This window comes from Temnothorax americanus, unplaced genomic scaffold (genome assembly GCF_048541705.1).
Source record: "Temnothorax americanus isolate GAGA-0224 unplaced genomic scaffold, ASM4854170v1 Scaffold223, whole genome shotgun sequence".
Lineage (NCBI taxonomy): Eukaryota > Metazoa > Arthropoda > Insecta > Hymenoptera > Formicidae > Temnothorax > Temnothorax americanus.
Genome location: NW_027509364.1, coordinates 15914 through 32222, shown reverse-complemented (window position 1 = coordinate 32222; position 16309 = coordinate 15914). Strand labels below are relative to the sequence as shown.

The window sequence follows — 16309 nt, the reverse complement described above, 5'->3', positions numbered from 1 at the left end:
TGATTCGTAATCTCACTAACAGATTCGAGAGAGAGTCGGTTTACGAAAAGGTCTATAGGGAATTCATGTTTGAATATGTTCAACTGAATCATATGACTAAAGTTCCTGACGCACAACCATTTTCAGCATATTATTTACCACATCATGGAGTGTTGCGAAAACATAGCTTGACGACTAAGTTAAGAGTAGTTTTTAATGGTTTATATCTTACTTCTAACGAAGTATCATTAAATGACTTGTTGCATACAGGTGCAAAATTACAGACTGACTTGTTTGACGTACTTTTGTGGTTTCGACTTTTTCGTTACGTGTTCACGGCGGACATCAAAAATATGTTTCGACAAATCAGAGTAAATTCCGAAGATTGAAACTACCAATGAATTTTGTGGTTGAATACATCATGCAAAATAGTCATCTTTGTTCTCACAACAGTCACTTACGGATTAGTATGCGCTCCATTTTTAGCACTTCAAACTATTGTTCAATTAACTTTAGATGAAGGAAAGCTATTCCTATAATGAAAAAAGGCAGATATGTAGACGAGTTCCATGGAGGTGCGAATTCAATAAAGGAAGCTCAGAACAGGGTTGCACAGTTAGATCAGTTATACATGGCGGGCGGCTTTATTTTGAAAAAGTGGATAAGCAACCATCCAGCTATTCTTGAGGATATTCCATCTGAAAGAAAAATTGCTTCTCTTCAAAGTAGTGCAGATAAGATGGTAAACGTGCATGGATTGTCATGGGATACCATTTCCGATACGTTTCATTTTGCTTTGGAGATTCATCTAGAGGGACCAATTACCAAACGTACTGTACTATCCTCTGTGGCGAAATTTTTCAATCCTCTAGGGTTTTTGTTTCCAATTACTGTTGCCGGAAAGATCTTTATTCAGACCTTGTAGACTGTTAAATTAGGTTGGGATGAACCACTACCAGCTAACTTGTCTAAGAAATGGATATCTTTTGTAGATCAACTGAAAGATATGCCTAAATTTGAAATCCCCCGGTGGATAGAATTAAATGCAGACTCGCTAACTGAAATTTACGGGTTTAATGACACCTCTCAGAAGGCTATGGCAGCTGTCGTGTGCATTAGAACTGTTTCAAACAGTGGAGAAGTTAGGATTAGTTTTGTTGCGTCCAAAACAAAGGTTGCTCCATGAAAGAGACTTACCATTCCTCGTCTAGAATTAAACGTCGCCGTTTTACTTGTGAAACTTGTTTTCCATATACTTCAAGTTATGGAATTAGAAAAGGTTCTTGTTCTTCTTGGTTCAAATTCAGAGGTCGCACTTACTTAGATAAACGGCCATCCATCAAGGTGGAAGAATTTCGTACAAAATAGAGTTAGCTTCATTCAGAAAACGTTGCCTCAAGCAAAATGGAAATTTGTACCAGGAATTGAGAATCCAGCGGATTTGGCCACGAGAGGCTTAACTCCTAATCAATTGTTTGAATCAAAGGAATGGTGGACAGGTCCTCATTGGCTCTTTTTTAATCCGGTAATTTGGCCAGAGGAATCTTGTACAATATCCTCAGACGAGGATTTGGAAGAAAGACTTTGTTTAGCAGCTACTACTCTTTCGTCAGATTCACTTAAGAAGTGGGATTTGATTTTTAGATATTCTAGCTTAACAAAATTGATCCGTATTACTGCTCTCTGCCGAAGAGTGTTAGATCAATTTAAAAGAAAACCCAATTCGTCATTAACTTATCCTTTAACTGTGTCGAAGTTAAACGATGCAAAGATGTTCTGGATTAAGGTAGTCCACCACGCTTACTTCTCTCACGAAATCAAAGTTTTGTTATCCGGCAAAATCTACCTAGTTCAAATAGACTTTTGAAACTCACGCCACGCATTGACTTACATGGATTTCTACGTGTAGAAGGTCGTCTTGATAAATCCTCTTTGTCTGAATCGGCTAAGCATCAGTACAATTTGCCTAAAGAATCGCCTCTTGCGTCTTTGATCATAGCAGATGCTCATCTACGTACTTTGCATGGAGGTGTACAAGATACACTCTTCTTCATAAGAAATCAGTATTGGATAATAGGAGTTCGTGTTCCAATTCGTTCATTTGTTCTCAAATGTGTTAGATGTGCGAGGTTTTGACAAAAGAGGACTCAACAAATCATGAATCAACTTCTAATAGAAAGACTGATGCCTTCACGACCGTTTTTGCATTCAGGAGTGGGCTATGCTGGTCCTTTTGCCAAAAAAACGTGGAAAGAAAAAAACGCAAAGACTTATAAAGCTTATATCTTTCTCTTTGTTTGTTTATCCACCTCTGTTATTCATTTAGAGTCAGTGACAGATTATAAAACAGATGCCTTCCTGGCTGCTTATAAACGGTTTACCGCTCGTAGGGGAATTTGTTCCACACCTTCAAGTGATTGCGAAACATACTTAAAAGGTGTTGACGCACAGCTACGTAATCTCTTCACTGCTTCAACGAAGAAATTTCAAAACTTAGCTTCACTTTTAGCTAATGACGGTACGCAGTGGAACTTTATTCCACCAGCGGCTCCACATTTTGGTGGAAAATGGGAGGCCGGTGTCAAGGCTGTTAAGGTTCACTTGAAAAAGGTTGTTGGTGAACAGTTGCTTACGTTTGAGGAAATGACTACTTGGTTGGCTCAGATAGAAGCAATACTAAATTCAAGACTTTTTTGTCCTCAATCAGATGATCCGATGGATATTTCTGCATTGACACTCGGTAATTTCATTATTGGTCAACCTCTAGCTACTATTCCCGAGCCTTTTTTGGAAGAAGTGAAGGTTTCACATCTGTCACGATGGCAATTGGTACGTCAAATGCTAGAGACTTTTTGGACACGGTGGTCTCGAGAATGTCTACAACGATATCTCGCTATGTATAAGTGGAATAAAACTGAACCTTCAATCAAGGAGGGTACTTTGATATTGATTGTGGATGAAAAATATCCGCCTTCAAAATGGCCGTTAGGACGCATTGCTCAAATTCACCCAGGAAGCGATGGGCACACAAGAGTCGTGACCGTTCGCACACAAGTTTCCACTTTCAAGAGACCTATCACCAAGATCTGTCCCCTTCCCATTGATACATCTTCTTTATAGTTTAATTCGTTAAATGCATTAACGAAGGCGGAATGTTTAAAGAGTACGGTAAAAGGTGAAGGGATTGTGTATCTGTCGACATCTATGTTAATTAAAGCGGTATTAGTGATGGTACGGTAGAGCAGTCATAGATGGCGGCAGTGGTACCGTTACCAAATTTATTTTGCGTTACGATGTGTTTTCGCGCGCGCGGCGTCGACCGCGTTGCGCCCCGGCAACGGATCACGCCGCGGCGGAGTGATACGGCGCATGCTCGGGCGTGCCGGAACATGTGTGCAGCTCGCCGAGCGGGCATTCAGCGTTTGTCCTCCGTAGAGTAAAGTCGTGTTTGATTACGTCTTGCGTTCATTCTAGAAGTTTTGTTACTGAGTTGAGCGTTGATACGCTGTTGTAATTATCGCGATACTCGAGTCTTTGCTTGAGATCTGATAGTGGTTAATACTATCAAGCGAGGCTGTCGCGGTACAGCAAAGAGGAAAGAGGCCAGGATATAACGATCCTCCAATCAATCAGAAGGAAAGAAGAACGACATTCGCCATTGCGACGTAATCGTATTAAAGAAGGACGAGTCAGCCATCTTGGCTATCTGAGAATGCCCTCAGGGGCTTGGTCAAAGAGACCATTATTATCCCGAGACGAGAAGGCAGTCACTTTCAAGGTAAAATATATCGTTCTCTGACGAATCATTGATCACTGTAAGGAATTGCTAGCAAATAGGTTAGCGAAGTGTGATGAACTTAATGTTCTATCATCCATCTTTGATTCCAAAGTTCGAGCTCGAAAGACACGAGGAATATTTCCTCCATAGCTGCCACGCAAAATAACAGCACAGATCTGTCCGGTATTATTCATCTTAGCTGAGCTCAGTCTAATTATTTTACAATAATTTCTGGTGGTTGCATCCCGCGTGTAAAATCATTTATTCTCTCTGTGTGAGATCATAAACTTACGTTGTCGAGACACATAACCGAACGAGAATCTGATAATTCTGTTAATATTGCGTTACACGTGCGTTGATCGTGTATTATTCTCGTTGCTGTACATAACTTGCGTTATTCCGATAAAAGTATATTGTAGTTCAATCCCGTCGATATTGAACATTAACTACCGTTCACGTTAAAGCGTATTATCTGCGTATGATTAATATTACTTGATTGAATGCTCGATTCAGTCTTTACCGAGTTGGTTATAATTTGTTACATTACATGTTCGATAACTTGTCTTATTGCTGAAGTTATTGTGTCAATTAACATCGAAAGTGCGTTACATGCAATTTATAGAAACACGCACAACTGATTACATTAACTTAATCCTCTATTTTTTGTAAAAAAGATAAATATCATTCTAGCGTTAATATGTAATATAAATATATTCTTAATTACTTCATTTAGAAATATTATCTCTTGATTATCAGATAATTGACAAAGAGCATCGGCAAAAAATGCCCGTTTTCGGTACCTCGATTTTTGAAACTTTTTTTATGCCAAATGGTTACTTATGATGACCCAATAATCCCTGCAAAATTTTAAGAAGAGCATATGCCCCGTTTAAGAAATATAGGGGGTCAAAGTTGACCATTTCCAATCAAAAAATATAGCAGCTTCACATTTATACTCCAATAATAATGTCCAAAAAATTCAGCCGAAATGGTTCTTTTAAGATTTTTGGCTGCTGATTACGAATCTGAAGTCAGATTTTAAAAATTCAAAATGGCGGATCCAATATGGCGGACTGATTTTTCTTAAATTCATCGGATTCACTTGAAACTCGTTACTCGGGGGTTTTGGGGGTCGCTGATTGCGAATTTGAAGTCAGATTTTAAAAATTCAAAATGGCGGATCTAATATAACGGACTGATTTTTCTTAAATTTATCGGATTCACTTGAAACTCGTTACTTGGGGGTTTTGGGGGTCGCTGATTACGAATCTGAAGTCAGATTTTAAAAATTCAAAATGGCGGATCCAATATATCCAACAAAGGCAAGATGTAATAATCCAACCAACGAAGGCAAGATGTAATGCATAATCCAGCCAGCAAAGGCAAGTTGTAATAATCCAACCAACGAAGGCAAGATGTAATGCATAATCCAGCCAGCAAAAGCAAGATGTAATCGACAATCCAGCCAGCAAAGGCAAGTTGTAATGTAGGTTCTTTAGTTTTCTGTTTGCATTGGTTGTAGCTTTTCCTTAGGTATAATTATAGAAACGTCACATATTCCAGGGTTACGTGTACTTATTTCATGATATTGTCCGTATCCAAGAAACCAAATACTCTCTCTCTTTCTGAGGGCGAATAGAACGGAACCGGATCTAATGAAATTAGATGGCGTATGCGTTGCCGTCTCGAGCGCTGTCGTTCCGAGCGCTGCTATCGTGCAGACCGTCCAGGGCGGCCACCTCAACACAATGGAATGTTAATGAAATGATGATCTGCTGATCGTCTTTTGTTTTCAGGGTTTCGTAACTCTAGGCCGAACTGTTTAAAACGAGACTCAGTCCGCTCGATGCTCACCGCTCCTAGGTAGAATATAGGTCCAATGTAAAGAAAAATAGGTCCATTATAGGACAAAATAGGTTCTATGTAGATTTAATGTAGTGACAAAGAAGATTTAGTGTTGGTTAAAAGTAAGTTCACCGTTAGATTCGTGATCAGCGACCCCAAAAACCCCCGAGTAACGAGTTTCAAGTAAATCCGATGAATTTTGAAAAAATCAGTCCGCCATATTGGATCCGCCATTTTGAATTTCTCTAAACTGACTTCAATTTCGTAATCAGCGACCCCAAAAATCCCCGAGTAACGAGTTTCAAGTAAATCCGATGAATTTAAGAAAAATTCGTCCGCCATATTGAATCCGCCATTTTGAATTTTTAAAATCTGACTACAGATTTGTAATCAGCAGCCAAAAATCTTAAAAGAACCATTTCGGCTGAATTTTTTGGACATTATTATTGGAGTATAAATGTGAAGCTGCTATATTTTTTGATTGGAAAAGATCAACTTTGACCCCCTATATTTCTTAAACGGGGCGTATGCTCCTCTTAAAATTTTGCAGGGATTATTGGGTCATCATAAGTAACCATTTGGCATAAAAAAAGTTTCAAAAATCAAGGTACCGAAAACGGGCATTTTTTGCAGGGGGCTTGCCGATGCTCTTTGTTCATATATTATTATACATTGTATACTATTCATATTTATGTGTGTTTTGCTTTATATAAAATGTGTTTAACATGAATAGTCTTTTCTAAAATCTGGTTTAATTCTGAAATGCACTTGATTGCTTTAATATTTCAAGAAATAAACACAATTGATTATCTGTTTTCATCAGATAATTTCTATCGTTCAATGAGCGATCACAAGGTTGAGTTCTCAACAAGAAAGAATTATTTATCACTAATTAACAATTTTTCAGATTTTTCTTCTTTGTATTTTATACAGCTTATTCTTTTGTACAAAATCTTGTCATACCGCGTATATATTTGTTGTGAGACAATCCTATTTTGGAATAATATTTACAGTGAAAATACACAATCTCTTGACCTTAAACCACGTGAGTAAATGTGTCGTTTCCTATACAATTTTCAGAGCCTAGGTTCCTGCGCGAGTCTGTACTAAATAACAATATAAATGAGAATAAAATTTTACAAAAGTATACTTTATATCAAGAGTATAAAATATTTCTACGTAAAAGCCTATATGATTATCTCACCGTAAGTTAACAAAGAAGTAAAAATAATGTATTAAAAATTATCTGCTTTAAATAGAAAACCCAAATTGTTTTGGAAAACACAATAAATATTTCTTTCAAAATTTTCTTTTAAGGACGAATGCAATAACGATACAATCTATAGATAAAATCATGTAAATTTATGTAGGAAAGCAAAAAATCAATAGTTACAAAAACAATTGAAAGAAATACCAAATAGAAATCAACTGCAACTTTAGGAAATCTCGTAATTTTAAGGGGAGGTTACACTTCATAACGATGAAAAAATCGAATTTTTTTTTGCTTAATTTTCATCCTTAAGTTGTTAAGAATACGTGGGCAAAAGGATATTTTCATATCGAAAGTATTTTAAGAGTTACAGCTTGTCGGGCGGAACGGTCCGTCGGCTGGAAAACAGGTATAGACGGCGCCCTCGTACATCGGCGACGGAGACACTAAAACTTTCCGTGCTCTCCTTGAATGTGATCCCTATAGTGACCTCACTATTCAAAAGAAAGAATGCATAGGTCATGTGCAGAAGCGGATGGGTACACGGCTGCGCGATGTCAAGAAAAAAAATAAAGGTATCGGAGGCAAAGGTGCAGGGAAGTTGACCGACAAATTAATTAAAGATCTCACTTTATATTATGGACTTGCCATCAGAAGACACCCTGATTCGGCCGAGGAAATGAAAAACGCTGTGTGGGCAACTTTCCATCATAAATGTTCCACGGATGACGAACCTAAACATGATAACTGCCCGCCAGGAGAAAACAGTTGGTGCAAGTGGCGTGTCGCAGAAGCTACGGGTCGACTCGCTGATTTCCACCACGAACCTGCCCTTCAAGAATCGGTTCAAAAAGCCATTCGACCAGTGTATGAGGCTCTTTCCAGTAACGATTTGCTACAAAGATGCACCGGTGGAAACACTCAAAATGATAATGAGAGTTTTAACGCTTGCATATGGAAACTGGCCCCTAAACACCTTCATTGCGGCGTAGAAACAATAAGAATAGCGACATATATAGCTGCGGGTATTTTTAATGAAGGCTATTCATCTATTTTAAAAACTATGAATACGTTAGGAATCATCGTCGGGCCCAACAGCAAAAACTTCGCCGTGAAGACTGACGAAAAGCGCATCGCGGCAGCGGATAAAAACATGTCGGAGTTCGTAAAAAAGGCCAGGATAGAAAAAATCAACATGCAAATACAGCAGAACAATTTCTTTGAGGAAGAAGAAGGGACTCTATATGGTGCTGGAATGGCTGATTAGATGTAAGTTGTCAAAAACAAACATTAAATACGATTTTTTACTACGTAAAACTTTAAACGCGTTTTTCTCGAAACAGCATTTTTCGGCGCGCGGGGCGCTCTACAGCTTTAACGGATGAACCGATTTCAATGAATGACGGCGCAAAAGAAAGGAAATTTAATTTAGGGGGCCTTCAGGAAGCATTTTTTTCAAAAATTTGATTGCAAATAATTTTTTTCGAACGTTGAAGCAAAAAAAAAACAGGGAAAAAAGAGGTTTTTTTTTTCAAACGGCCACCATTTTGTTATAAGGGAGTTTTTTAAAAATCGGAAAATTATAAGGCCCCCCAAATTTAATCTATTTTAAGAATTTTTTTGGTTTTTTGGTTTCAGATCAACTGGCAAGGCTGTGGAATGCCCCGCGCACATAGAACCACGCCGTGTGTGGCTTCGTGGACTGAGAGCTGGAGCCGCCTTTTTTAATTATTTTTTTCTGAAAATTTTTTTAATTAATCTCTATTTATGTACGAATTAAAGCCCCGAAAAGTTTTTTCCATATGTATTTATTTTATATAAAAAAAAAATTCCTGAAATTGAGGCATTTTTTGGGCCTCTGAGGTGTAACCTCCCCTTAAATTAGAGCTACATACAAAATGCATAACATAACATAAGCATAGCATAAAACCGCTGGATCAATGAACATCTAGCATAAACTTGCCATATTAATTTACATAAGATGCTTATTGGTCCAGCGGTTTTATGCTATGCTTATGCAACGTTATGTATTTTGTGTGTGATGGCCTTTACAATGTATTTTCTGATACCTTGTAACGATGCACCCCGTAAGACAAGGCATCGTCCCCGGCTACCACCCGCCGGGAGCCGCCCGACCGACCCTCCGTCGGGCGACCACAGTACGCGGTGCGCCCACATTTTTTAAAGACTGGAAACGCGCCGTGTGCGCGGGAAACCCGTCGCACCGGTGCCTCTCCGCACGACGCCGACGAGCGCCGAAGCGAGCCGATTCCCGCCGAAGCGAGCCCGCGGGATCGCGCCGCTCCCACCACCGCACCGTCACCTGACGATCGGCCTCCCTCTTGCCAAAGCTCACCGCGCCGAGCGGTATAAAAAGCCGGCGCGCTCGACGAAAAGACACTTCGTCTTTACCACGGTTTTCTGCTATCCCTGACGAAGCTACCTTCCGAATCCTAGGGCAACACGCACAACGAGGTCCAGAGTTCTGATTCTCGACTGAGGGTTCTCAGAGTGTTCCCGAGCTCCCTGAACACTACCCCGACGGCCACGGCACCGCGGGGTCGAGCGTGCTCGGCCTCGCCGCGAGGGTTCTAGCGACCGTGATCCCGGGATTTCGCCACCCTTCCGTATGGAATATACCGCGTTCCGTATGTAACGTACCGCGTTCCGCTGTTTTCACCGGTGTTAATTCGGTTCATAGACCCTAGCGCTTGCGTCCGGGTACCTGTAGCCGCGTTCCGCATGTAATACACCGCGTTCCGTTATTATCCCTTGTATTAATTCGGTTCATGTAGCCGAGCGCCTGCGTCCAGATACCCGTAACCGCGTTCCGTATATAAACGATACCGCGCCCCGTATGTAATATACCGCGTTCCGTTGTTATCGCATGTATTAATTCGGTTCATATAGCCGAGCGCCTGCGTCCAGATACCTGTAACCGCGTTCCGTATATGTACGATACCGCGTCCCGTATGTAATATACCGCGTTCCGTTGTTATCGCATGTATTAATCCGGTTCATACCGCCGAGCGCCTGCGTCCTGATACCGGTGGCCGCGCTCCGTATGTAATATACCGTGTCCCGTATGTAATATGCCGCGTTCCGTTGTTATCGCATGTATTAATTTGGTTCATATAGCCGAGCGCCTGCGTCCAGATACCTGTAACCGCGTTCCGTATATGTACGATACCGCGTCCCGTATGTAATATACCGCGTTCCGTTGTTATCGCATGTATTAATTCGGTTCATATCGCCGAGCGCCTGCGTCCTGATACCGGTGGCCGCGCTCCGTATGTAATATACCGTGTCCCGTATGTAATATACCGCGTTCCGTTTGTGTGTAATATCGAATCTTGAATAAAGCGTATGTTACTATCCCATGGCGAATTGATTACTGTCTCTGGGCCTCTCATCGAACTCCCGATCCCGGAAACCCGTCCGCGTTCGATAAAGACAGGCCGTTACAACCTTTACGCAAATAGTTTACATTGTGTTTTTATTGCATTATTAATTAAATTTATACTACATAAATTAAAGTATGTATAATATATTTCATATCTATATACAGGGTGAATTAGGTAGAGAAATGTCAGAGAGCTAGTGTATGGTTCAAGGATTTAGGTAATGACGGGGCGGAGAAGTGGAAAAGGCTGTGGAGTGATGAACTAGATTTAGATAAGGGTAAGGTGTTGCAGAAATTATGGAAGGAGAAAAAAAAGAAATTAAAAAAAAATAAATAAATAAATTAAGCCAAAGATACGGAGTCCCTCGTTAGCTCTCGGCGGGGGAACAAGTGAAGAGCTCGGAGAGGCGGGCGAAAAGGTAAAGAGGCCGGAGTGAAGGAGGAGGCGAAAGAGGTTGAAAGAAGGTGGTGGGATTAGAGGTGAGGACGGATTGGAGGTGAAGCGCCCGGAAATCGAGGAAGAAGAGGAGAGCGAGTTTGGAGGTTAGGACGAGGAGCAGGAAGAGGAGGGGCCGGAAGAGCAGCGAAAACGGAAAAAGGCGGAGATGGAGCAAACCGGCCGAAGCCGAAGTGATGACGCGTGTCACGTGGTTGGATGGCGAGAAGAGCGGTGCGGAATTACTAGCGGTCCAGCCCGGTGCGGGGTGCCAACTGCCCAAAAAAGGTAGGTTGGCACCACTGCGGGGTGGCGGGACTTGTAGGTGAGGACGGATTGGAGGTGAAGCGCCCGGAAATAGAGGAAGAAGAGGAGAGCGGGTTTGAAGGTTAGGACGAGGAGCAGGAAGAGGTGGGGGCCGAGACGGAAGAAGAGCGAGAGCGGGAAAGGCGAATATGGACCAAACCGGCCGGAGTGGTGACGCGTGTCACGTGGTTGGATGGCGAGGTGAGCGGTGTGGAGTCACTGGCGGTCCGGCCCGGTGCGGAATGCCGGCTGCCCCAAAAGGGTAGGTTGGCACCACTGCGAGGCGGCGGGACTGGGTACGGGACTGGCGCGCGGATCAGGCCGGTAAGGAAAAGAGAGGAGAAACCGGTGGAAAAAAAGATGGCGTGAGGGGCGATGGGCGAACACGCTCGAGAGTCGAGGTTCGACGGGGCACGTGGCAGCAGCGGAGCAAGAAGAGAAGTGAGATTAGGCAGCGAGGTAGAGAAAGGAAACAGGGAAGCAGCAGGGGGGAGTGATAAAATTACGTGTGAGATGAGAAAATGAGGGTGAAGGAAGAGAGAGGTGAGGATTACACAAACAAGCTAACACAAACTCGCACGGAGGGTGGAGGAAATGCAGAGAGGAGAAGAGAGGGGAGGCTAAGAAGCTAAGCTCGTGGAGGTCAGGATGAGGAGTATGAAAAAGAGGGGGCAGGGTAGATGATCAGAAGAGAGGAAGAGAAGGAGGGGGGAAGGTAAAGGATGAAAATAAGGGAGAAGGAGTGAGGCAGGAGTTGCACGCACGCACGCATACGTATGGGGGTTGAAGGGGGCAGAGAGGAAAAGAAAAAAGAGAGGCAGGAGGCGCACGCACGGACGCATACGAGAAGGAGAGCGAGGGAGAAGGAGGATAGAGGCGGGGTTATGCACATGCACGCACTAGCACGGAGGGTGGGGAGAAGTAGAGAGAAGGAAAAAGAGGAGGATAAGGGATAAGGGACGTGAGCTTTGGCGGGAAGAGTGACGGAGGACTGAGACGGCGCCAGATGTCAGGTGCCAAGCGGGGTAGCATTTTAGCGGGACGTCGAGGCGGCGGTATACTGTTGAAGGGGTGCAATTAGGGGAAGAAAGGAAAGGGAGTAAGGAGAGTGGGTTGTAAGGAGAGGATTGATAAACATTTTGTGTGCAGATTTGGAGTAAAGTAAGGAGTTGGCAGGAGGCGGAGTGGAGCTGGACAAGAAGAGGAGGAGGAAGCGTGAGAGACGGCGGAGCAGGAAGGAGTCCAATTAGGTTTCAGAGAACATGATGCGCGAGGAATGAGCGGCGGTGGACTGACGGCAGAGAGTGGAGACGTAGCGTGGAGAGGAGATAGGAAGCAAAAAGAAAAGATAGAGGGCGAGAAAAGGTGGGAGGAAAAGAGAGTGTAAAAGGCCGCAATAGTCAGGTCGGGATAGGAAGGAGGTGGAATTGTAAAAGGTTGGGTACGTCCTAAAAAACGCCACATGTGTTATAAAAGCGGATAAGTGAGGGTGGATGTAAAGGTTTGGGAGATTTCCTTAAAAACGCTTTTCAAACCCTGCGGGAAAAAGAAATAAATCTCATACATACATACAGGGTGAATTATTTTAATCAATACAGGCAAATATCTCGAAAAATACGGAAGATACGGAAAAATATTTCAGACAAAAGTTGTATGGTCTAAAGGGGAACATAAGATAGTGGCAATGATTTGATTTTGGTTGGTCGTTTGAAGGTCGCGTAAACGTTACCTTCAATTTCTTAAACGGAAACTTCTATATTGTAGTATATTGTTTGAAAAAGTATATAATAAGAAAAATTTTGTTGCAAATTAGAGGTCGGTACGTTGACCCGTTTGGGATTTATTTAGTATCAAAAATTGATTTTTTCAAACTTTGACTTTAAATAACTGCCGAACGGATCAACGTATCGACCTCTAGTTTGCGCCAAAATTTTTCTTATTTTGTGCCTTTTTAAATAATATACTATTATTATATTATAGTATATTATAATAATATACTATATATATATATATATATATATATATATATATATACATTGCATATATAGTACATATTATAGTTAAAAAATTTATTTAAAAATTTATTTATTTAACTCACGTAGATGAATCCGATAGTTCAATATCAGGTAATTCTTTCGCAAGCAGCTCACTCCAATTATTTGGAACAACTGCTGGATCTTGCGAACTTTTTCGTGTTTTAATAGTTTTTTTATACGTGTCTTTCTGTTTCTTGTAAGAAGACATAATATTAAATGCGATGAGACACGTTACACAAGTAACATGTCAATATTCTTTTACAATAACAAACTTTCCATAGCAACTAAATTAACATTGCTGCTTTTGTCTTCACACATGTATGTTGTAATATATACATATATATATATATATAGGATGTAAAAGAAGTTCCATATTCTCTTTTTTAATCGTATACAGCTTGATTTGAAATGAAAAGTTTGGTAGTACCGTCTAACTTAAAGAATTTAATTTTTGTATGTTGCGTATAGTCTCATTAAGCTTTAATGTATAATAGAAGCACTAATTTCTCGTCAATTTTTTTTCCGATTTCTCTCATTCACGTGTGTAGAATGACTTAGAATAATATTCTAAACAATTTTTGCATAGTTTATTTGTAACATACATAATGTTTTTATGTCATACAATGCCTTTTTTTCGTTTATGAAAAGATTTAAATAATTTCATTTTTTTAAAGCAATAATAATATATTAATGTATGTATAATACACTATTGTCTTGACAAATTTTGTTGAATCAAGCATCAATAATAAGAGATTATAAATCTTTTTATTTATGAAATAATGTAAAAAAGGACTATTTATATAAAAACTATTTACTATTTATTTTTTATGTAATGTTCTATTTAATCAGAAGCGCGCGCGTAGCGCGCGCCTGTAGAGTTCTAGTGATATTAAAAGAGAGAAAAAGAGAAAGTGTGTGTGTGTGTGTGTGAGAGAGAGAGAGAGAGAGAGAGAGAGAGAGAGAGAGAGAGAGAGAGAGAGAGAGAGAGAGAGAGAGAATGAAGTTAAGAGAGATAGAGAGAAAGAGAAATTGCCGTTATTAAATATCTATATAGATTTATATATCTTTTTTTAGAATGACATGGAGGATATTAATGCCAAAAATCGGCATTTAAAGAGGAAGTTGCAGGAGTTGCAGCGGCAACTGGCCGCTGCTTTGGCCAAGCAACCACCACTGCAGGCTGTGGTGGCTGCTGACAATTTACAACCTGCAGTGGTGGCTGCTGACAATCCACAGCCTGCAGTGGTGGCTACTGAGATTCCTCCAGTGTCACTGGAGGATGAGATATTGCATCGTAAGTATATAGAATAATAAATAATATAGAATAATAAATAATACTAAATAAATAAAATAATAAAATAATATAGAATAATAATAAATAATACTAAATAAAAATAAAAATTATATTTTTTACAGCAATAAATAAACCTCGACGATGGGCCAGAGGAGGAAGAGGCCGAGGACGTGGAAGCGGGCGTGGCCGTGGACGCGGGCGTGGCCGTGAACGCGAACGTCGCCGCGAAAATACAATTATTATTAACATGTAATAATTTATGTTTTATTATGTTATATGTTATTTATTTATTATTAATGTTAAATAACATAATAAAACATAAATTATTACATGTTACATTAATTTACATAAATTATTACATATTATTACATGTTAACATAATAAAACATAAATTATTACATGTTTATTATAAATTATTACATGTTAAAACATAATAAAACATAAATTATTACATGTTTATTATAAATTATTACATGTTAAAACATAAATTATTACAATTTTGTGTTAAATAAATTATATTCATCCCATTTGATTTTAAATTAATAAATTTGATTCTCTTTCTCTCTCTCTCTCTCTCTCTCTCTCTCTCTCTTGCTCTCTCTTTCTCTAAAAAAATTAAAGAAATTACAAAAAACTATACACTTTATGGCACTCCCCGGGAAATTCTACCCCTATTTCATGTACTCGTAGTAAAAATTCGGTCCCTCTCTCTCTCTCTCTCTTGCTCTCTCTTTCTCTAAAAAAATTAAAAAAATTAGTTTCTAAAAGGTTGTTAACAAAAAACTATACACTTTATGGCACTCCCCGGGAAATTCTACCCCTGTTTCATATATAATTCTTTTAAATTTAGTCAATTATTTCCCGAAAAATTAGAAGAATTAGAAAAATCGGTTTCCAGAAAATCGGTAGCAAAAAATGGCCACGACATTTTCATCCCCGGGAAATTCTACCCCTGTTTCATATACTTTTGGTAAAAATTCGGTCCACTAACGAATGAGTAGTTCGCGTACATACAGACAGACAGACAGACAGACAGACAGACGGACGGTACTTATATATATAGATATTATTTTATCAGTTTCAATTATAAGGTATGTTTGCAAAATAATTTAAAAGATTTATGTTTTATATATACATATACACATTAATCTTTTATATTTATCTATTATTAATTAATTTTGCACGGTACTTTTTTAATGGAATATTTATAATAAATTCTAAATATGGTGTCGAAATTAACAATTATTATTAAATTGGCAGAGATTATATTTATTATATAATGTTAATGTTTCAAAAAACTGAGAAAACTGTTTTTAATAAAAAAATTAATTAATTTTTTGACCAAAAATCATTTAAAAGCTTCCCCTTTACAGAGTTAATATTATATTTGATATAATAATGGCATCAAATTCCGAATTTGATGCCATCTTGGCGACAATTTGCTATCAAAGGTGTATTCTGTGTTTGCTGGGTAATTACTTTACTTTCTGCCCGCTATACGGAGCAAGAACCAATTTTCTTCCCTAGAGAGGTAAGTAAGCTCTGGCGTGAAATTGGTTACTTTTACCCCTCTTTACAGGCATAGAAAGTCGGATTTTTTTTTTGTGGGTGTTGTGAAAATAAAATTTCGGGTGGCTTACAAAGCTCAACGGACGAATTTTTTTCTACATATTCTACATATTATCCTACATAGCATGTAATATTACAGAAATATTGCAGTAATATTGCAATATAGTGGAAATATTACGTATTACAATGAAATATTTCAGAAATATTACTGATGTATTACACGTTTTTAAATAATATTTAAATATTATAGTAATATTGCTGCAGTATATTGTTGAAATATAATACTTTAAGTAGCAAAATAATGTCAAATGACATTTTAATGACATCTTATTGATGTCATTAAGACGTTATTAAGGTATCACACAATAATACGTATTGCACAGATAATATATACCAGTTAAAGAATTTTGGACTAAAAAAAAGAAAAATCTGAATCAAGAAATGTGATGGAAT

At 39.3% G+C, this 16309-nt stretch overlaps 2 protein-coding genes across 2 annotated transcripts; both read left to right on the top strand.

Annotated features, from left to right (window-relative positions):
- Window positions 1–7455: 7455 nt before the first annotated feature.
- Window positions 7456–8551, top strand: LOC143898220 (uncharacterized). Its single transcript, XM_077407532.1, has 2 exons — window positions 7456–8081; window positions 8451–8551. Exon 1 carries the CDS (start codon window positions 7492–7494, stop codon window positions 8077–8079), a length of 588 nt encoding a protein of 195 aa, XP_077263658.1. The 5' UTR covers window positions 7456–7491; the 3' UTR covers window positions 8080–8081; window positions 8451–8551.
- Window positions 8552–13905: 5354 nt separating this feature from the next.
- LOC143898221 (uncharacterized) lies at window positions 13906–14565 on the top strand. Its single transcript, XM_077407533.1, has 2 exons — window positions 13906–14287; window positions 14410–14565. The coding sequence occupies exons 1-2, from the start codon at window positions 14074–14076 to the stop codon at window positions 14538–14540; spliced, it is 345 nt and encodes a 114-aa protein (XP_077263659.1). The 5' UTR covers window positions 13906–14073; the 3' UTR covers window positions 14541–14565.
- The last annotated feature ends 1744 nt before the right edge of the window (window positions 14566–16309 follow it).